This window comes from Paralichthys olivaceus, chromosome 17 (assembly GCF_024713975.1).
Source record: "Paralichthys olivaceus isolate ysfri-2021 chromosome 17, ASM2471397v2, whole genome shotgun sequence".
NCBI classification, from domain to species: domain Eukaryota; kingdom Metazoa; phylum Chordata; class Actinopteri; order Pleuronectiformes; family Paralichthyidae; genus Paralichthys; species Paralichthys olivaceus.
In genome coordinates this window covers 17,662,804-17,690,303 of record NC_091109.1, presented here as the reverse complement: position 1 = coordinate 17,690,303, position 27,500 = coordinate 17,662,804, and the positions used below count along the sequence as shown (strand labels likewise).

Sequence of the window (27,500 nt, the reverse complement as noted above, 5' to 3'; positions counted from 1 at the left end):
GAGTCAGGAGCAGCAGCAGGAGGACATGGACGTCCTCAGGGAGGAGGAGGAGTCAGGAGCAGCAGCAGGAGGACATGGACGTCCTCAGGGAGGAGGAGGAGTCAGGTGCAGCAGCAGGAGGACTTGGACGTCCTCAGGGAGGAGGAGGAGTCAGGAGCAGCAGCAGGAGGACATGGACATCCTCAGGGAGGAGGAGGAGTCAGGAGCAGCAGCAGGAGGACATGGACGTCCTCAGGGAGGAGTCAGGAGCAGCAGCAGGAGAACATGGACGTCCTCAGGGAGGAGTCAGGAGCAGCAGCAGGACGACATGGACGTCCTCAGGGAGGAGGAGGAGTCAGGAGCAGCAGCAGCAGGACATGGACGTCCTCAGGGAGGAGTCAGGAGCAGCAGCAGGAGGACATGGACGTCCTCGGGGAGGAGTCAGGAGCAGCAGCAGGAGGACATGGACGTCCTCGGGGACTTGTACCAGAGACAGAGACAGAGACTCTCTCAGGTGTTGTTGTTGAGATCAGGTGAGAAACAGCTGATCATCACACACTCACACCGGAAACGCTCATTAAGAAGAAAACGTGTTTGACGTCAGATTGTAAAAGTTGGTAAAAGTGCTGTTTTGTACGTTGTGTACTTCCAGTTAGAAGTTTCAAAATCCTCAGGGAGGAGGAGGAGGCATTTTTGTTTGGTTTGTTTTGATGATGAAGTTTAAACATCCACTTCCTGTTGTGAAACCAGTGAAACCAGTTCAGGTTTAACTGAGTCACTTCACTAACCTGAGGCACTCTGAGCCACGAGTGACACCAAGTCATTTATTCAAAAACTTTACATTCACCTCAGACTATTCAGTTCATTCATCTATAATATAATAATCTATTAATTTATCTCTATAATCAATAATCTATATATCTATCTCTATAATCAATCATCTATTCATATATCTATATAATCAATAATCTATTAATCTGTCTCTATGATCAATAATCTATTAATCTATCTCTATAATAAATAATCTATTAATCTATCTCTATAATAAATAATCTATTAATCTATCTCTATAATCAATAATCTATATATCTATCTCTATAATCAATCATCTATTCATATATCTATATAATCAATAATCTATTAATCTATCTCTATGATCAATAGTCTATTAATCTATCTCTATAATAAATAAACTATCTATATAATCAATCATCTATTCATCTATCTATATAATAAATAAACTATCTATATAATCAATAATCTAACTATATAATCAATAATCTATTAATCTATCTATATAATCAATAATCTATTAATCTATCTATATAATAAATAATCTATCTATATAATCAATAATCTATTAATCTATCTATATAATAAATAATCTATCTATATAATCAATAATCTATTAATCTATCTATATAATAAATAATCTATCTATGTAATCAATAGTCTATTATTCTATCTATATAATCAATAGTCTATTAATCTATCAATATAATCGATAGTCTATTAATCTATCTCTATGATCAATAGTCTATTAATCTATCTATATAATAAATAACCTATCTATATAATCAATAGTCTATTAATCTATCTATATAATAAATAATCTATCTATATAATCGATAGTCTATTAATCTATCTCTATAATAAATAATCTATTAATCTTTCCATATAATCAATAGTCTATTAATCTATCTCTATAATAAATAATCTATTAATCTATCTCTATAATAAATAATCTATTAATCTATATACAATACACTATATAATCAATAATTAAAGTTGAGATGTTTTTTTCAAATCACTTGTGTCTCCAGTCTCAGAGAAGCTGTCAGAGACCGTCAGCATCGTCCCCGTCACTCAGGGTCTGATGTCATCATCACCGGCTGCAACCGTCGCTGCCGACCTGTCGACCTTCGACCTCTGGCACGTCCACATGGACCTGCACCGCCGCTCCTGCCCCAGTGTCACCGTGCAGCTCCCGGTCTTCCCCCCTGAAACGGACAACATCAACAGTTCCTCCAGGTGACATGAGAGATGAGGAAGTAACGAACTGATTCAATATAATACTGACACGTCTACACTGTAAAATATATCTGGTGACAAGATGTCATCAGTGATGATGATGTCATCAGTGGTGATGATGTCATCAGTGGTGATGATGTCATCAGTGGTGATGATGTCATCAGTGGTGATGATGTCATCAGTGATGATGATGTCATCAGTGGTGGATGTGTCATGCAATCATGTATTTATGAATATGACCTGACGTTCTCCACCTTAAACTCCACACCTGGTAGAGCAGTGGTTTCCATGGTAACTGGACCCAGACTGATACAGAGGCCGGTTTACTGAAATTGTTCTGGTTAACTTAATGAAACCAGAGAAACTGGTAACTCTGTTTTGTGTTTTCAGGCGTCCGTGGTCGTCGTCTGAGTCCAGAGACAGAAAACTCTGTGTGGATTCAGATTCTCTCGGCAGCTCCTTCAGAGAAGACAAGCGTTTCCACAGCAACGCTGTGGCTGGTTCCAGAGTGGATCCGGTTCAGGTCGCTGTCACCAGATCCAGAGAAAATCTTCCTGACCATTTGGCCCCCCCCTCTCTGACCAGCTCAGACGAGAGCGCCTCTCCCATCGCCTCCCTCCCCTGCTCCCCCTGCAGTTCCACCACCAACCTACATGAAGACCTGAAGAAGAACCTGTCCACAGGAGGAAATATCATCTGTTCCCCGACCTGTAGGGGCCCCAGGAAGTCGACGGCCCCTGCCCTGCGGTTCACCAGGCAGCTGAGTGTAGGCGGAGCGGGCTCATCGTCCTGGATCCACCTGAACAACAGCCACTACCCATTCCCCAACAGGAAGAGGCCCCGGATCTCTGAGGCCGCCAGGAGGCTCGGGATGTACTCGTCCTGCTGAGACGCCACAAAGGTTGTTTCACCGTGTTTGAGAATTAAAGACGTTATTCTTTCAAACTCTCCACTTGTTGGGTCTAGTCGTCACACACACACACTCACACACACACACACACAGACACACACACACACAGACACACACACACACACACACACACACAGACACACACACACACACAATCACACTCACACACAGACACACACACACACACTCACACACACTCACACACACACACACTCACACTCACACACACACACACACACACACAATCACACTCACACACAGACACACACACACACACACACTCACACACACTCACACACACACACACACACACACACACACACACACACACACACACAGCAGTGTAGTTGCCAGGTGTGACGGGGACAATCGACGTTTTTTACGTAAGATGGATGATGAGACGTGAGCCCTCCTCCTGACGTCATCACGTCGGTCCACAGTCTTGAGCTGAAGACGTGACGTTGACGGCGGATCCTCATCACAGACGGTGTATTATTATATATAATATCATATATATACATATACTAGAAGATAGTATAGAAGTATATATCTCCGTTAGTCGTCTCGTGCTGAAACACGAAGGTAAGTCACAGAAAAACAAACTCAGACGCCATCTTTGTCTGGAGCGAACATTAACCGCGACATTTCGACACAAACTGCGTGTTTGTGGCACCAAAACCTGCGCGTGTTGTTGTTCATGTCGTGAATCAGACATTACGTTCGCTGTCTACGTCATAAACGTCACCGTGACTCGGTGTCTTAACGTTTCTGAGCTGAAGCTCCGGTGAACGTGACATGAACACAGACCGTGAACGTCTCACGGTGCAGCTGAAGTTCTGTGGTGCCTTCACGGAACATCTGTTCACAACAACAACAGTGAGTCCTACATTTCCCATCATGCGTCTGTCACCTTTTCACCCTCTAAATAAATAATGACACTCAGGGTACATTACTGAGTGTGATGGAGTGTTTCACTCAAAAGGCTTCATTTTATTTTCAAGTGAAAACTATTAAATGATTATTAGAAGTAAAAATATTCAAATACTGATTCCTCATCAATAAACGAGTAACGATAAAGTACTTATATTTAAATAAAGTATAATAACAATAGAATAATAATTATGTGTATACCATATATTTTCAGTACTTTAACTTGTGTAGGTTTTTATCATCTTCTAAAATGATCAATCCATTGTGAGCAGTGACTTGGTTTCACTCTGAGGAGAATTTGAATCTGTCCAACAACCTTCACTTCAATCAATCAAATGTATTTATATAGCGCGTTATCACAACAAGCAGTTGTCTCAGGGTGCTGCACAAAAGTCCAAGATCTTAAGAAACACAAAGTCCAACTTGTTCCACTCCGAGCAAGCCTGAGCAACAGCGGGGAGGAAAAACTCCCAGGTGGAAGACACCTCCGGCAGAACCGGGCTCGGTGTGGACGGCCTCTGCCAGGACCGGTTGGGGTGATGGAGAAAGAACAAGTAATACAGAGGAACAAAAGGAAATGAAGGGGGGGGGGGGGGGGGGGTGGAGTCAGTGTCAGGTCAGGGGCTTGAATCCAGCCCGGGAATCTCCACATGGACGTTTGCATGGTCTTCCAAGGGTGCGTTGGTCCCCCCGGGCACTCCGGCCTCCCTCATGGTTCACGTGCGCAGTAGTAGGACCGATGGCTCCAGAGGTGGGAGGTCCTCAGGTGAGAGTGCTGGTGGTTGCGTGACCCTGCATGTCAGCCCTGCGACAGACCGGCGACCTCACTAGGTCCATTCCTCACCAGGACCCGAGCCAGGACGGGCTCCGGAGAGCCGCACAGTATGGACCAAGGAGGGGAGGAGAAGACCCAAGGAGGGGAGGAGAAGACCCAAGGAGTTAGAGATATGTAATAAGATATAACAAAATAAACCAGGCAGAGAGAGAAGAAGAGAGAAGGTGCTGGTGCCTGATGGGTAATCCCCCAGCAGTGTAGGCCTATAGCAGCATAGCTATGGATGACTATGCTTCAGGGTTGAGCTAAAAGCTTTATCAGAAAGGAAGGTTTTAGATTAGATTAGATTAGATTCAACTTTATTGTCATTACACATGTACATGTACAGGGCAACGAAATGCAGTTTAGCATCCAACCAGAAGTGCAATAGGCAGTAAAGTGCATGTGGCATAAATATTGTGGTATATAAAAAGTATGTTACATGTTGTTTTTACAGTGTATGGACAATATTTACAGATCAGAAGCTATGTACAGGTGAGACCATATATACAGGTTAAAGTGAGCAAGATATACATAATGATTGAGGGAGGTACTATGAACATATTATACAGATGGATTGTTCGTTAAGTGGGAGAAGACTATAAACAGGAACTAGCATAACATAATTTACAATAGAGGAGATGGCAGATGATAAATTAGGCGATACAAAGACAGATGACATGAGCAACTTATAGTGCAAAAATAAATAATAGCAGTGGCTAAGTTACTAGACTAGTGCAATGTTCGGTACATAGTACTGTGCAAACAGATTGTATAAGTGAAAGTGAGCATGTGCAGAGTAGTCCAATAGTGCAGTGTGATGGTGTAAAAGTCTTTGGTCAGTGACTGAGTGACTGTGAATTGGTGTGTCAGCGGGGGTCAGAGTTCAGTAAGGTCACAGCTCTGGGGAAAAAGCTGTTCCTCAGTCTGCTGGTCCTTGTCCGGAGGCTTCTGAAACGCCTGCCAGAGGGCAGGAGGGAAAATAGTCCATGTGCCGGGTGGGAGGGGTCCTTCAGAATGCTGCGGGCACGACGCAGACAGCGCTTCTTCTGGACGTCCTCAATGGCAGGGAGTGGAGTTCCTGTGATGCGCTGGGCAGTTTTCACTACGCGCTGCAGGTGTTTGCGCTCCGCAGCAGAGCAGCTTCCGTACCAGACTGTGACACAGTTTGTTAGGATGCTCTCGATCACGCAGTGGTAGAAGTTCACCAGGATGGCTGAAGACAGATGGTTCTTCTTCAGAGTCCTCAAGAAGAAGAGGCGCTGGTGAGCTTTCTTGACCAGGCTGGAGGTGTTGGTGGTCCAGGACAGGTCCTCTGAGATGTGGGTCCCCAGGAACTTGAAGCTGGAGACGCGTTCGACGGCCATTCCGTTCATGTGAATGGAGTCATGCGTGCTTCTTCTCTCCTTCCTGAAGTCCACAATGAGCTCCTTGGTCTTGCTGGTGTTAAGGAGCAGGTTATTGTCGGCGCACCATGTGGTCAGGTGCTGTACCTCCTCTCTGTAGGCTGTCTCGTCGTTGTTAGTGATGAGACCAATCACGGTGGTGTCGTCTGCAAACTTGATGATGGAGTTGGATCCATGCACAGGTCTGCAGTCGTGGGTGAAGAGGGAGTACAGGAAGGGGCTTAAGTCTAGCCTTAAATGTAGAGACTGTGTCTGCCTCCCTCACTGAGAGTGGGAGCTGGTTCCACAGGAGAGGAGCTTGGTGACTAAAAGTTCTACCACCCATTCTACTCTCAGTAACTCTAGGCACTACAAGGAGTCCAGAGGTCAGGGAGCGAAGTGCTCTGTGGGGCAGTCAGGGGTTAAGAGCTCTTTAATGTAGGATGGGGCCTGATTGTTCAGGGCCTTGTAGGTCAGTAGGAGGATTTTGAAATCTATCCTCTGTTGAACAGGGAGCCAGTGAAGTGAAGCTAAGGAGTAATGTGATCCCGTCTTCTGGTTCCTGTCAGTACTCGTGCAGCAGCGTTCTGCATGAGCTGAAGGGTTTTTAAGGATCTGCTGGGACATCCTGATAACTGGGAGTTGCAGTCGTCTAGCCTCGACGTAATAAAGGCATGAATCAGTTTTTCAGAATCCTGTTTTGACAGGATGTGTCTGATTCTCTTTATATTACACAGTTGAGAGAAAGCTGTTCTGGAGGTTTGACTAATTTGTTGGGTAAATGACACTCCTCTCTTCTCCACCTCCTTTGTGTTTGTTACTGTTGTTTTCAGAGACGATGGCGGAGCAGAACACGGAGGCGAAGCTGAAGAACCTGCTGAAGCAGGAGAAGATCCAGCTCTGGAATCCTCCTTACACCATCGATGACGAGCAGCTCGGCCCGCAGCACATGCAGGTCGTCAATAAACTCACAGTAACACATTAAAGTCACCGAGCTGCTCAGATGTGACACTGATACACAACATCACACTATATAAAAACATCAACTCATTCATTAAATGAATTATATAAAAAGCAATGTTAATAAATCCTAACAGATAAAAACGGATGTTACCTGTGGTGGGCATTGCATTTTGTCCCCTAGTGAGGAATTGAACAAGTACACTGAACGATTAAATCAACCCTCAAACGAGTTTCAAGGCATTTAATACTGGTCCAGAAGCAAAATTACACAGGGTGTATGAAACACAAACAAAGTTCCAGTGTCACTATTTGGCCTAAAGGGGACAGAGTTCTTAAAGCCACGACTGGCTCAAGAATCTGACAAATGTCTCTTATGATGAGCTGGCTTTTATACACAAAGCTGGAAACACCCAGCTGTCCTCAGTCACGCCATCGATGCAGGATCACGCGTCCTGCAACCTGCTGATAGTGGAAGAGGTGGACGTTGATCTCTCTTTCCTGAGCACAAAAACATTTCCCGGTATTACACCAAGCAAACATTCCTAGTAGAGGATTAAATGCTGATTCAGGCTGTTTTATCTGAACTTACAGATTCAGGTCAAACAGTGAGATCGATGTCCATTAGATGATCCATCAAAATACAACGGAAACATTTAAAGCTTTATTCTGTTTTATCACATGAAAAGTTATAACCTCTACAATTATTTTAATTTGAATTATTTTAACAATTTGGATATTGATAAATATCATTAATTCACCAAATAAGTTTCAAGTAAAAAAAACATTCATAAATAATAACAACGAATAGAACAACGGTTAAACAATATAATATATTTTCTATATTTCAGATTTTACAGTGTTATTAACTGTCATGGTGATTTCTTTACATCAGGAGCTTGCGGAGCGTTTCGCCCCCCTGCTGTGTCTGCAGGTGTCGGAGGTTGGAGGGGCTCTAGAGTCCATCAGAGTTCAGACAGTGAAGCGGAGCAAAGAAAACAAGACGTACAGGGAGACCAACGTGGCGACGCTTGAGCTGCTGCTGCCCAGAGAGAGCAGGAAGGTACTGTTGCTATGGTTACGCCTCTGTTCTCGAGCCTTTGAATCAGAGACTAAACGCTGCACGTCCCGTTTAGGGTGAAACCCCGTGGGTTGTGTTTAGTAGTTCTCTGATTGGTTCTTATCAGTCACATGACTCCATCCATCATTCACGGCCGCAACAACATCTTAAACTGCTTCATTCAAACATATAAATCTTTATTGTCCAACACACCATCTGTAAAATGTGTGTTTGTTTTTCTGGATCCAAAGTCAAAGAAGAACTACCTGGAGGCAAGGCTGGATGTGTGTGTCCAGGAGGTGGTGGACAGGTACACACACGCACACGCACACACACACACACACACACACACACACACACACACACACACACACACAGTGTGCAGCTATGCTGAGTGTGTTTGTTTCTCTGTCACAGAATCTGTGAAGAGTTCGGCCTCAGATGCATCAAACTGATCCTGAACGGTCAAACTCTGAGTCCACGTGAGTTCACACACAAAACTCTTAGATGTTGATGAAAATATAAAAATGAGTGAACCTCATCGGTGTGTGTGTGTGTGTGTGTGTGTGTGTGTGTGTTCTGTCCCGTCAGACAAGCGTCTGGACGAGCAGGGGGTGAAGAACCACAGTAAAGTGATGGTGCTGAAGGTGAGCGACGCCGAGCTGAAGCAACTGATGAGTGAAGAGGAGCAGAGGAAGAAGCAACAGAGCGAGAGTCTCCAGAGGACACAGAAAGGTTTCCAGATCCTGTCCGAGAGAGGTGAATCAGTGGAGGACGCTCTGCTGTGTCCTCACTTCTGCTCGATTTAGACATTATACAGGAGTGAAGGAGGAGACAGACAAACTGAGTCTCACTCTGACATTAGAGTTTGTCCTCCAGAGAAGATCCAGAGAACTGCTCTAGAAATCAGTTGAGAAGTTTTTGAGTAAACACAAAGTCCTTGTGATGAAGAAGTATTATAATAAATAAAACACATGTGACAATATGAAACAATCCTCTCTCTCCTTGATTATCTGTTCTCGTCTCAGATGGCAGTGAGGACATCGGTAACGTGCCGTTCCTGGAGATCGCCGACCAGAAGGGAAACCCTCTGAAGATCCCTCACAAGGAGAGGAGGGTACACAGATTTTTATTTAATCAATCAATCATCACATTATATATATTCAGTTTGTCTCATATTCAGTTTGTCTCATCGATGTCAACAAGCAGCAACGTCCTCTGTCCTTAACTCAACAAGAGTCAAACTACAGAGACATTTTCTGAGCAGTAAATGAAGCTCATGTGAGGATCTGTCTTCAGGACACGAGGACAATAGATGCTGATGAACTGAAGACATCAACACAACAACAGATTCACTACATTTGTGTGTGTGTGTGTGTGTGTGTGCAGGCTCTGATCCTGGCCATGGGTTTCCATGAGAAAGGTCGATCTCTGATGAAGCGGAAACAGTACGATGACGCTCTCTGTCACCTGCTGCAGGCCGACCAGCAGTTCAGGTACACACATCTGACATCATCGTGTCTGACATCATCGTGTCTGACATCATCGTGTCTGACATCATTTGAAGGGAATGTGTTAAACAGGAAGTCTGACACTTACAGCGAGTTTAATCGTAAACTTGTGCATTAAACAATAAATCAGTGCGAACATGAACAAAACTTTTGTAAGAAGAAAATAGTCGTAGGTATAGGGTGAGAAACCACAGGCTCCGCCCATTATGACACTGAGTGAACTAACCTGATAGGTGAGTTCCACATTAAGCCCCACCCAACACCTGACAAACCAATAATGACAACCAATCAACAGCTTTAATCATCCATTCAAACATTCAGCAATACAAATCCAATCAATTCATCAACCAAACACCGAATGTAATTAAATACAAAATACTTCATCTTCATACAGTAAGTGTGTGTGTCTGTGTGTGTCTGTGTGTGTCTGTGTGTAGTGTGTGCGGCTCGGCTCTCCTCAGCTCGGTGGATAACTTTGCCGTCCTGCAGCTGGACATCGTGTGGTGTTATCGAGCTCTGGAGGCTCTGTCATGTCTGGACGACGGTAAGAGTCGTCTGCAGCGAGCCGAGGACTGTTTCCTGCAGTGTTATGGAGAGCGGCGAGAACGACTGCTCATGATCAAGGTGACTCGCTGTGGGACACTGTAGAGCAGACGTTACTCTGATTCTTACAAACACTTGACTTTTTCCTTCCTAGTTTGAAACTGTGAGATTACTTTTTACTGTGCAAATGAATAAAGGAGGTTATGACAGGAGCCGTGGTTTTATCAGTGATGTGTCTCAGTCAGGACTCATCCACTTCAGAGGACAGGGTCCACATGGGCTGAACCATAACAAGATGGTCTGTCTACGGAGGATTTCCTGTCACATCCTGTCACAGCAACTCCTCTTCCTGTTGCTCAGCCACTCACCTCGTAGCTTCATCACCGGCGTGCAATGAATCCTGGGATGTGTTGTCCTGAGAAGGATCTACTCATGGATCGTTGCTAGGGAACAGAGGGACACATTTGAAATGGGACAGTTGTTGCACAGCTGTGACACAACTGGTCTTCATCTGTGCTCAAGGAGACAATTTATCGTGTGTGTGTGTGTGTGTCTCATCAGGGTAACACAGGCAGAGAGGAGGTGTTGTTTCTCCGGTTGTACCTCCTCCAGAGTCTCCTCTCCTACATCGAAGGAAACGACGTTCAGGCGCGACACCAACTGACCAAAGTGAGTTCAGCTTGTTTATTCACACACTGACCTACAACTCAGAGTTAACTCCACAGATGCCGCTGGTCATCGTCTTTAACCGCAGCGTCATGGTCTGTCTGTCTGAACCAATGTCTTCAGGTGGAGTCTCTGTTCAGTCATTTGTGTCTGGACTCGGAGAAAATGGCTCAGCTGATGGCGCTGGGCTTCTCCGAGAAAGAAGCTCGCCTGGGACTCAGAGCCTGTCAGGGCGACCTGCAAGAGGCCGCCATCCACATCAGCAACCGCAGACAGGTAGCTCCTGACCCTGAAACCTACAGGTCAGGGTGTTAGACTCTGGATCTGGTGTGTCTTTGGATCCATGGTGGTTCTCTTTATTTTTAATTGGTGTGTTTTTCAGGAGCGAGAGGAGCTGAAGCAGAGGGAGAGGCAGAAGAGGAGTAGGAGGATGGAGGACATCTCCGTCCTCGCTGAGCTGGGACACTCCAGGAGAGACGCTGCCCGAGCGCTGCACCGTGCTGACGGAGACGTGAACAAGGCTTGTGAGGTCAGCGTCTCATCCTCACTCTTCCTTTTTGAATGAATTATCTGAGGAGACCTTTTGATAACATGAATTAATGAATGAATGAAGGACCGGCCAGTGCGTGAGTTATCTTAATGGTCACATGACTGTAACCCGGTCACGTGTTAAGCATCTGACTCTCACCATCATGCGTATAAATATGCTGCCTCGTGATGTTGGACACCAATGTTTTCTGATTCTGTGCCACCTTCAGATCCTCCAGGATGCCAGTCAGGCTGCTCAGGCGACCAATAACAACAGAGAGGGGGCGGTGAGTCCGGAGAAGGTGGAGCAGGTACGTTAGCTGATGGAGACGTTCACGTTGTGCTAAATTTGCTAACATGGAGGAACATCACAGCAGCTGATTCTCAAAAAGTTTCACAGCCAGTGATTCCACTGAGACATACAAGCTCCACCCACGTTCTCTTCCTGATTGGTTCTTCTCAGTCACATGACTCGACTACCGGCGGTGAACACAAAGCGTCGCTAACACTTCCTGTCAGGAACAGTTCCACCTCGTCGTCGCTCAGAGAAAAGAAATCCCTGCTCTGACTTTTCACATCACTGTTCCTGTTACTAAGCAACCCACTGCAGAGGAGACAATCTACTTCCTGTTTACATCACATGACCAGTGTGGCATTTGGTCATGTGACATGTGTTTTAGGCATGTTAGTATGGACAGAGATTATTTCAAAATGAAAAACAGTGTGAATGATCTGTGACTTCATTTCCAACTTCTCAGTTTCTGTTTGTTCAGAAACACAAAGCTCAGATTTTCTAAATCAAGTCTCTGAGTTCGAGGCTGGAAAACTCCAGAGTCACGTGGACGTCAGAATATTAAAGTGATGAAGGTGGAGAACGCCAGGAAACCTGATGAGGCCGTGACATCTGAACTCTGACCTGTGTGTCTCTGCAGTTGTTGTATTTGGGTTTCGAGAAGGACGCGTCTGAAGCAGCGCTCACTCTGATGGGTGGAGACGTCCAATCAGCTGCTCAGTTGCTGCTAGACAACCAGGGTGTCCTCTCCCCACCCTCCACCTCCTCCTCCCCCTCCACAGAGGAGCCCAGCACCTCCTCCAACACCACAGGTAAAACACACCTGTCCTGCTGGAGGTCAGATTCAAGCTGGGTCCCACAGAGCACAGTGAGCTGTTAGCTGTTAGCTCAGAGCACAATGAGCTGTTAGCTGTTAGCAGAGCACAATGAGCTGTTAGCTCAGAGCACAGTGAGCTGTTAGCTGTTAGCTCAGAGCACAATGAGCTGTTAGCTGTTAGCAGAGCACAGTGAGCTGTTAGCAGAGCACAATGAGCTGTTAGCTGTTAGCTCAGAGCACAATGAGCTGTTAGCTGTTAGCTCAGAGCACAATGAGCTGTTAGCTGTTAGCAGAGCACAATGAGCTGTTAGCTGTCAGCTCAGAGCACAATGAGCTGTTAGCTCAGAGCACAGTGAGCTGTTAGCTGTTAGCAGAGCACAATAAGCTGTTAGCAGAGCACAATGAGCTGTTAGCTCAGAGCACAATGAGCTGTTAGCTCAGAGCACAATGAGCTGTTAGCTGTTAGCTCAGAGCACAATGAGCTGTTAGCTGTTAGCTCAGAGCACAATGAGCTGTTAGCTGTTAGCAGAGCACAATGAGCTGTTAGCTGTTAGCAGAGCACAATGAGCTGTTAGCTGTTAGCAGAGCACAATGAGCTGCTAGGTGTTAGCTCAGAGCACAATGAGCTGTTAGCTGTTAGCTCAGAGCACAATGAGGTGTTAGCTCAGAGCACAATGAGCTGCTAGGTGTTAGCTCATTGCACTGACTGCAGTCATGTGACCTGCGACCTCAGTAAACGTTGAATGAAACAAACTCGTGTGTTTGATCAAAGTGTTTATGAGGAAAAGAAATAATGTTTGTTTGTTTGTTTGTTTGTTTCAGAGGAGGAGGAGCTGGTGAGTGAAGTGTTGGACGATCTGTCTCCTCACGAGGAGGATTATCTCGACCTGACGCTGGAGGAGGAGAGCGAGCTCATCGACACCATGAAGACGTTCCTGAACCGAGAGTCCACACACACCGTGTGACACACACACACACACACACACCGTGTGACACACACAGACACACACACACACACACACACACACACACACACACACACCGTGTGACACACACACACACACAGTGTGTTTTTCTCCTGTTATTATTTTTCACACCTCAGATGAGATCTTTGCTCATCGTCAGGTCACAGTTCTGATTTCATTTATTCGAGGCCGATGTCCAACCGGTTTTTGTTTTAACATGTAAAATGTTTGGTTTGAGAGAAACAGACTCATGTATGCAAATTTATTTTAAAACTTGAAAAATCTGCACTTGTTAAATGTAGCAGCGCTCTTCAGGGAGACGAACCGATTCATTTTTATAAATCAAAGAATCATCTTGTGTTTTCTTTCTAAAAACCTGCTAATTTAAAGAGAAGGTTCAGGAAAGTTTGCTCCGAAGAAAAGAGACAAGTTTGTATTTTCTCTTGAAAAAGAACTTTTTTTAAAATTTCAAATCATTTTCTTGTTGATTGAAGCCAATAAAAAATGCTTTGTTGAAGATTCTGTGTCCAACTTTATATCAAGACAATGATATGATAACAAACTCATATAAAGATGATCACTGACTGTGTATAAAGACCATCTGCCCCCCTCTCTCTCGCTCACTCTCCCCCCGTCTCTCTCACCCCTCCTTTCTCTCTCACCCCCCCTCTCTCTCGCTCACTCTCCCCCCGTCTCTCTCACCCCCCCCCTCTCAGTTTCCTCTCTCTCTCTCACCCCTCCTCTCTCTCTCTCACCCCTCCTCTCTCTCTCACCCCCCCTCTCTCTCTCTCACCCCCCCTCTCTCAGTTTCCTCTCTCTCTCTCACCCCTCCTCTCTCTCTCTCACCCCTCCTCTCTCTCTCTCACCCCCCCCCCTCTCAGTTCCCTCTCTCTCTCTCTCACCCCCCCCTCTCAGTTTCCTCTCTCTCTCTCACCCCTCCTCTCTCTCTCTCACCCCCCCTCTCTCTCGCTCACTCTCCCCCTGTCTCTCTGTCATGGCGGACTCTGAGGACTGTCCCGTGTATCTGGGTTTTGACTTCAGTTCTCAACAGGTAAAGTCTGTTCACCTGTGCACGCGCTACAATGGACGTGTGCGACGTGACGAGGCGTGTGCGCGCGCAGATGCGGAACAGGAAGTGAATTGTTTGGCTCGTGAGAGAAACGCGTTGTTTATTCACAAAGTATTTCTCGTTCTAATCATTAATGTTGTTAAAGAGCTCAGAGCCTGTTGTTACCGTATGTGTTTATGTTGGATTATACAGTAAAGGAATCAGTATTTACTACATCACACACCGACATATATAAACTGTAGTATCTTCAGTGGTAGTTATACAGGACAGCAGTAGCATGAGTAGTAGTTTTCGCAAGTTAGCAAGCTAACAAATCTTAACTTTACTGTATTTCTGTGTAGTTGAGCAAATGTTAGCAGTTTGTCTTCGCACCTGTAGATGTCTCTCTAAGTTGACATCGAGTCCCTGATGATGAAGACAGTATTTTGAAGACCACTTGTACTGTGGTGACTGTTTTAAGGTCCTTAGCTAAGATTACACGTGTGTCTGCTGCACTGAAGTATATCCTGTTCTATTTCAAAAGGTCATCCTGCTAAGTAATCCATATTCTTACAAAATGTACCAGTAATCTGATTACTTAACGGTACTGTAACGGAATACAGGTACCTTTCTTTGTATCCTAATTACTTAAGGTTGTCACAGGTAATGTGTTTCTCTGCAGGCCTGTAACTATGTGTTTGTAATGTTGTGTTATCTATTATCATATTATATTGTATTGTATATTTATATGTATGTTTATAATCTGTTCACAACCTTTCAAAATAAAAGCTCTGTAATTCAGCTCCCTAGAAACCATTAAAGCCTCCAAAGAACAGTGTGTTTTACTGTCATATTATATATATACACACACACACATATATATATATATATATATATATATATATATATATATATATATATATATATATATATATAAAACAAATGATTCTGGAATCAGCTGATCCTCACTCACACAGATGTTCTGGACAAACGTCCCTCAGGTCTGGTGGACCAGGCAGGTTCTCCTGAGTAGAACCAGCAGAACCTTTTATCTGTGTGTTCTTTACTGTAGGTGAAGGTGGTGGCCATCGATGGACGTCTGGACATTCTTCATCAGAGCATCGTTCACTTTGACTCTGAACTTCCTGAGTTCAGGTAACAAACTGAGACGAGTCACATCAACACAACATGTTACTAACACGTGACATGTTACTAACACGCTCCTCTGCAGTTGTTTTGTGGTGATTTGATTTGTTAAGATTGTTCTGCCATTCTGATGTTTTATTTTGAAAGGGACTCGTTGTTCTTCCTGTGTCCAGGACTCAGGGGGGGGTTCATCTCCATGGTGATGGACTGACGGTCACCTCTCCGGTGCTGATGTGGGTCAAGGTGCGACGCTGTTCATTCAGTAACATCCAGTTGAAGTTTAAACTCTCTGACCTCTGACCCCTGACAAGTCCCTTATCATTGGTCCACAGACAGTGAACGAGGGCGTCTGTGCTGCTTGTCACTCAAATGACTTTGTTGCTGTGATTGGCTGTTTGTTTGTGTCCGTCCGTCCTCAGGCTCTCGACTTGCTATTGGACAAGATGAAGAAGGCGGAGTTTGACTTCAGCCGAGTCAGAGCGCTGTCAGGCAGCGGCCAAGTGAGTCACGTGATCACCTGAGATTTCTTCTTCTGTGCTTTTTTTTCAGGCGCCTGGACACAAGTCTTAATACACATTCATCTTAAACAGGAGATTATAATGTGCACATACTTGTGTAATATCTGCATACATGAGATATTAAAGCTTCATGTGAGTAAACATGGATCAACATTAAAATGGTTTGATCGAAGAACTCACGGATCCTCGTCTCTTAGCAACATGGCAGTGTTTACTGGAGAAGACGGGCGTCTGAGACACTGACTCAACTGGACTCGGACCAGAATCTACACCAGCTGCTGCAGGTCTGTCTCCGCAGGTCATAGGTCACATTGTGTGTGGCCATCTGCTCATCTGATTTGTGTCTCTGGCGCCTCCTACAGGACAGTTTCTCTGTGTTGGACAGTCCCGTGTGGATGGACTCCAGCAGCAGTCAGCAGTGTCACGACCTGGAGGCAGCAGCAGGGGGCGCTCTGAGGCTGGCAGAGATCACTGGATCCAGAGCCTACGAGGTCCAGCTGTCCTAATGTTGTCTCTCTGTCTCTCTCTCTCTCTACTTGTTAAAACTTTACGTTCATTCATCACTTCATCCTTGTTTGTTTACTCGCAGCGTTTCACAGGAAACCAGATCGCCAAGTTGCGACAGACTCGACTGGAGGATTTCCAGGACACTGAGGTCAGCCTCCACAACATCTGTGACCTTTGACCCCAGGGTGTCTGCCTCGACACTCAAACTGTGTGCATGTGTTTCAGAGGATCTCATTGGTCAGCAGTTTTGCGGCCTCTCTCTTCCTCGGTGATTACGCTGCCATCGACTACAGCGACGGTATGAAACCAACCAGACTTCATTTATTGACACACCTGATCTTTTAGCTAACACTCACCTCTGATTGGTCGTTCAGGCTCTGGGATGAATCTGCTCGACATCAGGACCAGAAACTGGTCCGAGATCTGCCTGGATGCTGTCGCTCCACACCTGGGCCGACTGCTGGGAGCTCCGCTGCCCTCCACATCTGTCCTGGTGAGACTGGTGCAGACACATGGTGACCGGTGGGAGGTGACCTTTGACCTCAGTTCTCCGCTCTGTCCTGCAGGGTCCGGTCTCCTCCTACTTTGTGCGTCGATATGGATTCTGTGATGGCTGCAGTGTGGTGGCCTTCACTGGGGACAACCCAGGTAACAAGTGGGAAGTCTGCTGTTTGATGTAGTTCAGTGAAATGAACACAAGGTGGAGCTGTAGTGTTGTGAGATGTTAGCTGCTCAGTGTTTAAACCACGTCACGTGTTCAGTTTTTCACAATAAAAGACACAACGTTAAATTGACAGTGGACGTGTGTGAGGAAGAATTACAAGTCTTAAACATGCATGTGAAGAGTTTCCACGGTGACAACGTGTTTGTGTTTCTCAGCCTCTCTGGCAGGAATGAGGCTGCAGCCGGGAGACGTGAGCGTAAGTTCATCAAACAACTGAATTCTACACTTGACACAGTGACTTATACTGATGTGTGTGTGTGTGTGTGTGTGTGTCTCTGTGTGTCTCTGTGTGTGTGTGTGTGTGTGTGTGTGTGTGTGTGTCTCTGTGTGTGTGTGTTTGTGTACAGGTTAGCTTGGGGACCAGTGACACAGTGTTTCTTTGGCCTCAGCAGCTTCATCCAGCTGTGGAGGGTCATATCTTCTGTAACCCTGTGGAGAGAGAGGCGTACATGGCTCTGCTGTGGTAACACACACACACACACACACACACACACACACACACACACACACAGCTGCTTTAATGAATGAATGAAAATAATGAAACTTTGGTCCTCAGCTTTAAGAACGGATCTCTGACCAGGGAACGCATCAGGAACGAGTGTGCTGGAGGATCATGGGAAGTTTTTTCTGCTGCTTTGAGGGACACGCCGCTCGGGAACAATGGAAACATCGGTGAAGCTTCCTCTTTTTCCTTCTTCCTTCCTGCGATCCTTCCTTCTCTCCTTCCTCAGTCTTTATTTTGATGTTTTTCCAGGCTTGTATTTCGACACCATGGAGATCACTCCTGCTGCAGTGGGAGTTCATCGCTTTGACTCGGACGACACTGAGGTGAAGAGACTCTTACGCACAGTATAGAGAGAGTGTTCAGTGATGTTGATGTTGCACCTGCCTCACCCGTCCTGCAGGTGTCCTCATTCAGTGATCAGGTGGAGGTGCGTGCTCTGGTTGAGGGTCAGTTTCTGTCGAGGAGGGTTCACGCAGAGAGACTGGGATACGCCCTGAGTGAGAACACCTTCTTCTCTTCCTTTATCTTCATGGTTTCATTTGTTCTGTGTTTTCTGTCTCTGTGTAAAAACCATGTTCAAAGTATGTTTTTATCATGTGACATGTGAAAGTCCGGTTTTAAACCGTGTGGCTTTATTTCCAGGAACCAGAGTTCTGGCGACAGGAGGAGCTTCATCCAACAGAGAGATTCTGCAGGTGAGTGTCTGTTCATCTCACCTGGTTCATATCTATTCTCTCTATATTTACACTGGGATATGTATCTGTTTCCTTTTTGGAGTTTATGAAACTGTAGAGTCAAACCACCAGACTGCTAATCCTGAAGGCAAATCCTGAAGGCTAACATTGTATATTAATCCTGAAGGCTAATCCTGTAGGCTAACATTGTATATTAATCCTGAAGGCAAATCCTGAAGGCTAATCCTGAAGGCTAACATTGTATATTAATCCTGAAGGCTAATCCTGTAGGCTAATCCTGTAGGCTAACATTGTATATTAATCCTGAAGGCTAATCCTGTAGGCTAACATTGTATATTAATGCTGAAGGCTAATCCTGAAGGCTAATCCTGTAGGCTAATCCTGAAGGCTAACATTGTATATTAATCCTGAAGGCTAATCCTGTAGGCTAATCCTGTAGGCTAACATTGTATATTAATCCTGAAGGCTAATCCTGTAGGCTAACATTGTATATTAATGCTGAAGGCTAATCCTGAAGGCTAATCCTGTAGGCTAACATTGTATATTAATGCTGAAGGCTAATCCTGAAGGCTAACATTGTATATTAATGCTGAAGGCTAATCCTGAAGGCTAATCCTGTAGGCTAACATTGTATATTAATGCTGAAGGCTAATCCTGAAGGCTAATCCTGAAGGCTAATCCTGTAGGCTAATCCTGTAGGCTAACATTGTATATTAATGCTGAAGGCTAATCCTGAAGGCTAATCCTGTAGGCTAACATTGTATATTGATGCTGTAGGCTAACATTGTATATTGATGCTGTAGTCTGTACAGTCACAAACATCTGGACCTCATAAAGCACCTTTTGACAGTTTCTGTCACTGTTAACCTTTTAGTATTTAGCCAAGAACCCTTTTGTTTTTTAATCCCCCCTCTCTGGACCTCCATTTCCTTTTCCTCTCACCGTGACGACCATCAGGAGGTAGATGGTCATTCACACCATGGAGACACAATCTAAACTGGATCAGGTGTCAGATGTTTGTGAATCTAGTTCTCTGACGGTGGAAACTCTGCTCGTCATCTGTTTTATTGATTCAGATCAATGTGATAAATGTATTTATAAAGACCTTTCCTAGTTTTGACGACAGTCAAATCTCTTTACAGCCGTTCACACATTCACACATTCATACATTCATACATTCACATATTCACACATTCACACATTCATACAGTTCACCTATCGAACTGCGGACCACTCTACCCCTCTGCCACAGCCTCCCCAATTAACTGAGTCATTCAGTGAGACCTGGGACAGATTTAGAGAAGAAGAATCATTTCATTTCTCCGTCTCTCAGGTTTTGTCTGATGTGTTTAACGCTCCGGTCTTCACCATCGACGTGTCCAACTCGGCCTGCCTGGGTTCAGCCTACAGAGCTGCTCACAGTAAGACTCTACTGTACAACTGGTACTGGTTCTACTGATACTATGACTGGTATGTCTGATACTATGACTGGTACTGGTACGTCTGATACTATGACTGGTACTGGTACGTCTGATACTATGACTCGTACTGGTACGTCTGATACTATGACTGGTACTGATATGTCTGGTACTATGACTCGTACTGGTACGTCTGATACTATGACTGGTACTGGTACGTCTGATACTATGACTGGTACTGATACGTCTGATACTATGACTCGTACTGGTACGTCTGATACTATGACTGGTACGTCTGATACTATGACTCGTACTGGTACGTCTGATACTATGACTGGTACTGATACGTCTGATACTATGACTCGTACTGGTACGTCTGATACTATGACTCGTACTGGTACGTCTGATACTATGACTCGTACTGGTACGTCTGATACTATGACTCGTACTGGTACGTCTGATACTATGACTGGTACTGGTACGTCTGATACTATGACTCGTACTGGTACGTCTGATACTATGACTCGTACTGGTACGTCTGATACTATGGCTCGTACTGGTACGTCTGATACTATGGCTCGTACTGGTACGTCTGATACTATGACTCGTACTGGTACGTCTGATACTATGACTGGTACTGGTACGTCTGATACTATGACTCGTACTGGTACGTCTGATACTATGACTCGTACTGATATGTCTGGTACTATGACTCGTACTGGTACGTCTGATACTATGACTGGTACTGGTACGTCTGATACTATGACTCGTACTGGTACGTCTGATACTATGACTCGTACTGGTACGTCTGATACTATGACTGGTACTGGTACGTCTGATACTATGACTCGTACTGGTACGTCTGATACTATGACTGGTACTGGTACGTCTGATACTATGACTCGTACTGGTACGTCTGATACTATGACTCGTACTGATATGTCTGGTACTATGACTCGTACTGGTACGTCTGATACTATGACTGGTACTGGTACGTCTGATACTATGACTCGTACTGGTACGTCTGATACTATGACTCGTACTGGTACGTCTGATACTATGACTGGTACTGGTACGTCTGATACTATGACTCGTACTGGTACGTCTGATACTATGACTGGTACTGGTACGTCTGATACTATGACTCGTACTGGTACGTCTGATACTATGACTCGTACCTCAGGTGCTCTGGTTGGTAAAAAAGCAGAAGCCTCAGTCTGTGATTGGCTGATTTCAGGTCTGGTGTCAGAATCTGGAGTTTCCTTCTCTGATGTGTTGAAGAACGCTCCTGAACCACAGCTGGTCGCCACGCCACACCCAGCAGCACAGGAGGTACACACAGACACACACACACTCACACTAAATATGAAACAGCAACACAAAGTAAAGTGTCGACGTCTCTCTCAGGAAACTCAGTGTTAAACATGGACGGGTCTAAAAAACGCCAAAAGAAGCAGAATCATTATAATTAATAAACTCTTACGTGCTGTGACTCAGCGTAGACGTTTCTTTACATCCAGATGTTCTTAGTCACATTTTCAATTCACACTTAAAAAACCAAAATTTTAAAACAAATGAAATATGATGGAAAAGTTGTTAAAACGTTGATGTGACTCAGTGAATAAATAATGATGTAAAGACAATGAATGTTATATTTCAGACTTAACAGGATTTAAAGTGACGTTTACATTGTGCTGTTGCATCTGCTCCAGTTTTCTTTTCATCGCTGTTGAGCGTCACAAACGTGATGTGTCTGTGTTCCAGGTTTATGTCCCCATGTTGAAGCGATACTCCCGATTGGAGGAGAGGGTCCTGCAGCAGAGACCCACCTGAGCTGCAGCAGCCAATCAGATCTGCTGATGGAAATCAACATTTTCACCAAGTAAATCACTGACCAGTCAATCAAATAAGTTTTTATTAAAAACTATTTGAAAGATTAAGTTTAGTTCAGTGTTGTTAGATTAGTGCAGTTGACTGATGAGCAACATTATGAACCGTTGTAGAATCAGTCAACAGAAGGAAAATCAGCAACCACAGATTAGATTTTAAACAGTGGGACTTGTTCATGTATAAATAAAGTTGTTTTAAAGTTGAAATATTTGTCAGCAGTAAAAGTAAAATCCGCTCAAATCCATGTGTGTCACACTAACATGTATCCCCACAGAAACTAAATGACCACATTCATCAATCACACCTCGCCTCCCTTCCCTTCGATTCATCATTTAACTTTTTCAAAATATTAAAGGCCCAGGTGATATTTTGGCTTCGCTATAGGGGAGATGTCAGATTTTCACTCTTAGTTTCTCTCTAATTTCCTTCCTCCTCCTCTTCTCCTCCTCTCCTCTTTCTCTTCTCCTCCTCTCTTCCTCTTCTCTCATCTCTTCCTCCTCTTGTGTGTGTGTGTGTGTGTAGTTCAGCAGGAGAGAATGGGTTCATATGAGGAGACGGACACTGCAGAGACTGGGCTACATGTGTGTGTCTGCATGTGTGTGTCTGCATGTGTGTGTGTGTTCAGTGTATAGCATTGACAGTGGTGGGAGGGGCTCTGAGCTGTCCTCAGATGACATACTCAGGAAAGCTGCTGCTGGTGTGTGTGCATGTGTCTGTGCACGAGGGGGCGGGGCGACCAGTTGTCCTTAAATGCCGTGGGTATCCCCACAAACCCCCTGGATCCATCGGCCCAGCGCCCCCTGCTGCCTGAGCCTCGTAGCTTCAGCTCCCTGTGATGATCTGTTAGTTTTGAAATCACTTCCTTTTCCTGTTGCTAATCAGGTTCCGTGTATTTAAACCCCAGCTTGTCAGTTGCTTGTTGTCAGATTGACTTCTACCATTGTGTCTTTCATTCCAGCAGAATTTTTATTGTTGCTCCCGTGTTTGACCTGGACAGTTTTACTGATTTTGTTTTTTTGCGTTGCCCTCACCTGAACCTTTGTGGTTATTTACACAAGCCCGTCTTTAAACAGGCGACTGAGTCTCTGTTGAGTCTCTACACTCCCGTTGACTCTCATGTTGTCACCTCCATCGCGTTCCGTTCCCTAACCCTAACTCCTTATGGACGTTTTCTAGTCATGACTGAGCGTCGCTGCAGACATGAGCAAACAGAACAGACTCCTCATTAACCACACAATGGTTCAGGTTTAAAGCCAGTGAACACAGGTGGCAGCAGCTAGCATCCGTTAGCCAGTGAACACAGGTGGCAGCAGCTAGCATCCGTTAGCCAGTGAACACAGGTGGCAGCAGCTAGCATCCGTTAGCCAGTGAACACAGGTGGCAGCAGCTAGCATCCGTTAGCCAGTGAACACAGGTGGCAGCAGCTAGCATCCGTTAGCCAGTGAACACAGGTGGCAGCAGCTAGCATCCGTTAGCCAGTGAACACAGGTGGCAGCAGCTAGCATCCGTTAGCCAGTGAACACAGGTGGCAGCAGCTAGCATCCGTTAGCCAGTGAACACAGGTGGCAGCAGCTAGCATCCGTTAGCCAGTGAACACAGGTGGCAGCAGCTAGCATCCGTTAGCCAGTGAACACAGGTGGCAGCAGCGAGCATCCGTTAGCCAGTGAACACAGGTGGCAGCAGCGAGCATCCGTTAGCCAGTGAACACAGGTGGCAGCAGCGAGCATCCGTTAGCCAGTGAACACAGGTGGCAGCAGCTAGCATCCGTTAGCCAGTGAACACAGGTGGCAGCAGCGAGCATCCGTTAGCCAGTGAACACAGGTGGCAGCAGCTAGCATCCGTTAGCCAGTGAACACAGGTGGCAGCAGCTAGCATCCGTTAGCCAGTGAACACAGGTGGCAGCAGCTAGCATCCGTTAGCCAGTGAACACAGGTGGCAGCAGCTAGCATCCGTTAGCCAGTGAACACAGGTGGCAGCAGCTAGCATCCGTTAGCCAGTGAACACAGGTGGCAGCAGCTAGCATCCGTTAGCCAGTGAACACAGGTAGCAGCAGCTAGCAGCTTCTGTGAGACGTTTCTTTTCTGTCTTTCTGTGTTTAACATGAAGATGGAACCACATGACATATTTTTATCATCACAACTACAAGTCCCTGTTTGTGGCCTCTGATTTTGATGGATAGCAGATGACAGATGCAGAGCTTGCCAGTGAGAGGGCGCTGGATTGAACCACCTTCTAATTTGTGTTTTACCTCAGTTTAATTTCAGATTTGAGGTTTAACTTCGGGACAAATACACATTGTTTGTGTTTGGAGCTGAAGCTCTCTGAATGTAGGACAGTTGAAGGTCCTCATCAGTTTGTGTGTCTGAGTCGCTCTGTAGGTTCAGGAGAGACGAGCTCAGTGTGTGTGTGTGTGTGTGTGTTTAAATGAGCACGCACACACACACACACACACACACGGACACAGCAGCATGTGACTGTATTCCTGATATTTTGATTGTGTTTGAAATAATTAGCTCCCAAAAGGAATAAAATGGGGAAAACAAATCGTAAAGGAGCAGGAGAGGCCGAGCATTTATATGGTTTGTATATATCCGTGTGTATTCAATTTACATATCTGTGTGTATAGTTGTGTGAATGTGTGACGATGAATGGATCCAGAAGTGTGTGTTTCATGTCAGATCCTATTCCAGCTGTTAATTACTTTCAAAGGCAGCAGATGAAAATGTGTGTGTTGATTTCATCTGAACCCTTCAAACATGGCAACCCGCTGTCTGAGGCTGATTGAAGTCTCTGGGCCTAAAATGAGATATTCATGTTGTAGAGGAGGGAAACTTTTGCACACACAAAATGACTGACAGCAAAATATTTAATGAAGGACTTTGTTAGAGAGAAGGTTTCTGAAATGAACCTTCACTGACAGATCCTCCAGATTTGACAAATTAGAAGAAAAAGTTTCGGGGATTCCACAAGAGCAGGATTGTTTTCATGTGTCTTAAGACAGTTGTATTTTTATCTGGTCCTTTGTGGACTTCAGTGAAATATATATTGAGACAAACTCAGGCATCTTCGCTTCCATGACAGATCATGTGATACAATCACAAGCTCCGCAGCAGTGCTGAGATCGTCCTGGTGAAGTCCAGTCTTTATCAGCCGTGGGACCAAATATATACAGTTTGTCCTGAAGGTGGCGCTGGAGGAGACGTCTTGAGTTCAAAGTCAGTCTCGGATTGACTGTTCCCATCAGAAGAAGCATGGTCATGTTGATTAGTCGTCAACCAATCAGGAGGCAGGCTGTGGAGCATGTTGTTAGGTGTTTCAGCACCAATCTGGCAACACCAGGCCCCAACCACTCAGGTATTATTAGATGCACAACCAATCAGAGAGAAGAAACTTGTGAGGTATCGTTACTGAACTTGCACCTGTTGGTTCTGCAGAAAACATAATGTCGGGTTGATATGAGATTCAGTGGACCTCTGTCAGTCGTCAAATCTGTGGTCTCACCACAACAGCCAGAGACAAGCATTTTATTTTCTCCACCACATACGTGAGCAAAATACATTCACACAACTCAAATTGTCTGACACACAACCTTTATAGGTTTCTCAGCTCAGCTCTGTGTCCTCTCTAGTCCTCTCTGTGTATCTGTGTCTCTCATGTGTCCTCAGTATGTGTCTTTGTGTGTCTCTGTGCCCTTGTGTGTCTCTGTGTCCTCTCCATGTGTCCTCTCAGGTGGGGGTGCTCTCTGCCACCTCCGTTCCCACAAAATCATAGTCGGCCCATTTTTGATGAATGGTTGTGATTGGCCCAACCATTGTCAGAATGACAGACAACATGAGACGAGGACGCAGGGTCCAGCTCCAGGCACTGACCAGTTGTATGTGTCAAAGAGGACGAGTGAGGTGCACAATGCCCGGCAAGACGCACACGGAGCGAGCGCTCCTCTCCACTCACTCACCAAGTATTTTATGATATTAAATTATTTCTCCAGTGTTCCAGAGATCCCAGTGCCCGTGTGCTGTGTCTGTGCCCCGTCAAGTTTCCCCACACGCTTTTCTCTGTGACGAAGATGAACAGAACACACCTTCACTGCTTCTTGAGGGTTTCCACAGAACCGAACCCCAAACTGGCAGCTATGAACAGATGACAAACATCTGGCTCTGGCACATGTACATAAAGTAAGAATGTAGCCGACCTCAATATGTTTGTCCAATATCCTGTCTGTCCTGATTAATAAATGTTGACCGTGTTTGGCCCTCAACGTGGTCCCAGTTTTTAATTGCGGCTCTCTGTGATTGAGTTTGACACATCAATAACAACCTCATACTCAATGTGATTTGTTGGTTGTTTCTCCAAGCGGATAAAATCTCTTGAACTAGGCTGAAGAACATCTCGAACATCTGAGATGTTTTTCTGTGGATGAAGCATTCGGAGCTTTGTTTTCCACAAACAGACGGAAGACAACAAGAAAAAAGACAGAAAATCAAACACTCGTGCTTCTATTCCTCTGTTTTCTTCGTCTAGCTTTAATCGAGCAACAAACATTTATCACACTTTTTTGCTCTTGTCACTGAACATATTTGAACCCTGATGCTGCAGATTCTCTCAAACCACAGATGATAGAATGAGAGAAACTCCGAGGATGTTGCTCCTTGTTAACATCTATGAGATTATATCTCACCTGGTAGAGCTGCCGCCCCATCAAGGCTGTGCTTCAGCCGAAGCGACCAGGTTCGAATCCGACCCGCGGCCCTTTGCTGTGTCTTCCCATTTCTCGGCTGTTGTCCTCGGTTCAGGTCCTTCAGCCGCCTGCTGTGTTTGTTCCTTTAGAGTCCATCAGACCTCACCTCATGGAATTACAGCCTAATGAGAAAGAGCCAACAAGAGAGAGGAGGATTCTGGGTGCCTAGCAACAACCAGGCACTGCCTTCTCCTCAATCTGACACACACACACACACCAGGCCGGTTGACAGTGAGCACTCTTACGAGTCACCACTGCTAATTTGGTCAATTAGGACAGAGTACATTTTCTCAATTAAGCTGTGTTCATTTGTCCAATTAGGCCTATTGCTAATTGAACATTGGTGGTGGGGGGTGTAGAAATGGAGGGGGTGGTATGAACAGGTGGATTCATCCACCAATCACACGGTTTAACAGACGCACATGAATGTGAGCTTGATTGACACTTTCAGGTGTGTTTGATCTCCCAGAATGCACCGCAGCCCTGTGTGTGTAGAGGGGACAGCGTTGTGTTCATGTGCGGCCTGTGTGTGTGTGTGTGTGTGAGAGAGAGAGAGAATCAATGTGATGACATTTGTTTCTTTTTTGAAATGTTTGGATCTGAGAGAGAAGAAGAGCGAGGGAGTCAAACGCCATCGATCCCCGATGGACGAGGGCGAACGAGGAGATGATTAAGATTAAGAGCGAGCTCCGAAGGTGTGAACGAGTCCTGAATTTAACATCAACGTTAGAGAGTGACAGGCGACAGAGCAGGACTTGAACCCGTCTTGTTGTCTTCACTGTCTTCCTTCCTGTGGCTGTTTGAGAAGAAAGTGATCATGTAACATGAAGGAAGCAGAGAAGGAACCAAGGACAGAGATAAACACCAGATATGAATCGGACAGAGTGAAACTAAATCTTTTAATGACTGAAGAGTTATCC

At 45.2% G+C, this 27,500-nt stretch overlaps 3 protein-coding genes across 12 annotated transcripts in view; all 3 read left to right on the top strand.

Annotated features, from left to right (window-relative positions):
• LOC109623829 (golgin subfamily A member 6-like protein 24) overlaps nt 1-2,899 on the top strand; it is a 3,940-nt gene extending 1,041 nt beyond the window's left edge. The window contains exons 1-4 of the mRNA XM_069513111.1: nt 1-241; nt 279-512; nt 1,803-2,010; nt 2,401-2,899. The exon at nt 1-241 is cut by the window's left edge and continues 1,041 nt beyond it. Coding sequence (XP_069369212.1) covers nt 1-241; nt 279-512; nt 1,803-2,010; nt 2,401-2,899 — 1,182 coding nt within the window. The remainder of the gene's footprint in view (nt 242-278; nt 513-1,802; nt 2,011-2,400) is intronic.
• Nucleotides 2,900-3,312: 413 nt separating this feature from the next.
• Nucleotides 3,313-13,908, top strand: nub1 (negative regulator of ubiquitin-like proteins 1). Its single transcript, XM_069512336.1, has 15 exons — nt 3,313-3,502; nt 6,883-7,004; nt 7,905-8,072; nt 8,321-8,379; nt 8,487-8,551; nt 8,661-8,828; nt 9,098-9,186; nt 9,459-9,565; nt 10,018-10,204; nt 10,685-10,792; nt 10,913-11,065; nt 11,172-11,318; nt 11,548-11,628; nt 12,250-12,421; nt 13,249-13,908. Exons 2-15 carry the CDS (start codon nt 6,888-6,890, stop codon nt 13,389-13,391), a joined length of 1,764 nt encoding a protein of 587 aa, XP_069368437.1. The 5' UTR covers nt 3,313-3,502; nt 6,883-6,887; the 3' UTR covers nt 13,392-13,908.
• A 386-nt stretch (nt 13,909-14,294) lies between these two features.
• Nucleotides 14,295-27,500, top strand: part of xylb (xylulokinase homolog (H. influenzae)) — a 16,245-nt gene continuing 3,039 nt past the window's right edge. Inside the window, exons 1-23 of one of the 10 annotated variants that reach the window (XR_011238910.1) lie at nt 14,295-14,442; nt 15,512-15,594; nt 15,759-15,828; nt 16,005-16,085; nt 16,301-16,387; nt 16,466-16,594; nt 16,693-16,758; nt 16,836-16,908; nt 16,985-17,103; nt 17,177-17,258; nt 17,490-17,530; nt 17,682-17,797; nt 17,891-18,006; nt 18,089-18,162; nt 18,240-18,336; nt 18,482-18,534; nt 19,868-19,955; nt 21,190-21,284; nt 21,717-21,834; nt 24,924-25,196; nt 25,277-25,386; nt 25,572-25,741; nt 25,831-26,098. Coding sequence is in view for 6 of the 10 variants with exons in the window: in XM_069512342.1 (XP_069368443.1) it covers nt 14,386-14,442; nt 15,512-15,594; nt 15,759-15,828; nt 16,005-16,085; nt 16,301-16,387; nt 16,466-16,594; nt 16,693-16,758; nt 16,836-16,908; nt 16,985-17,103; nt 17,177-17,258; nt 17,490-17,530; nt 17,682-17,797; nt 17,891-18,006; nt 18,089-18,162; nt 18,240-18,336; nt 18,482-18,534; nt 19,868-19,955; nt 21,190-21,284; nt 21,717-21,785 (1,596 nt within the window). In the remaining 4 variants the exon portion in view is untranslated. The other 9 variants (XR_011238911.1, XR_011238908.1, XR_011238909.1 and 6 more) reach the window with 9 other exon arrangements.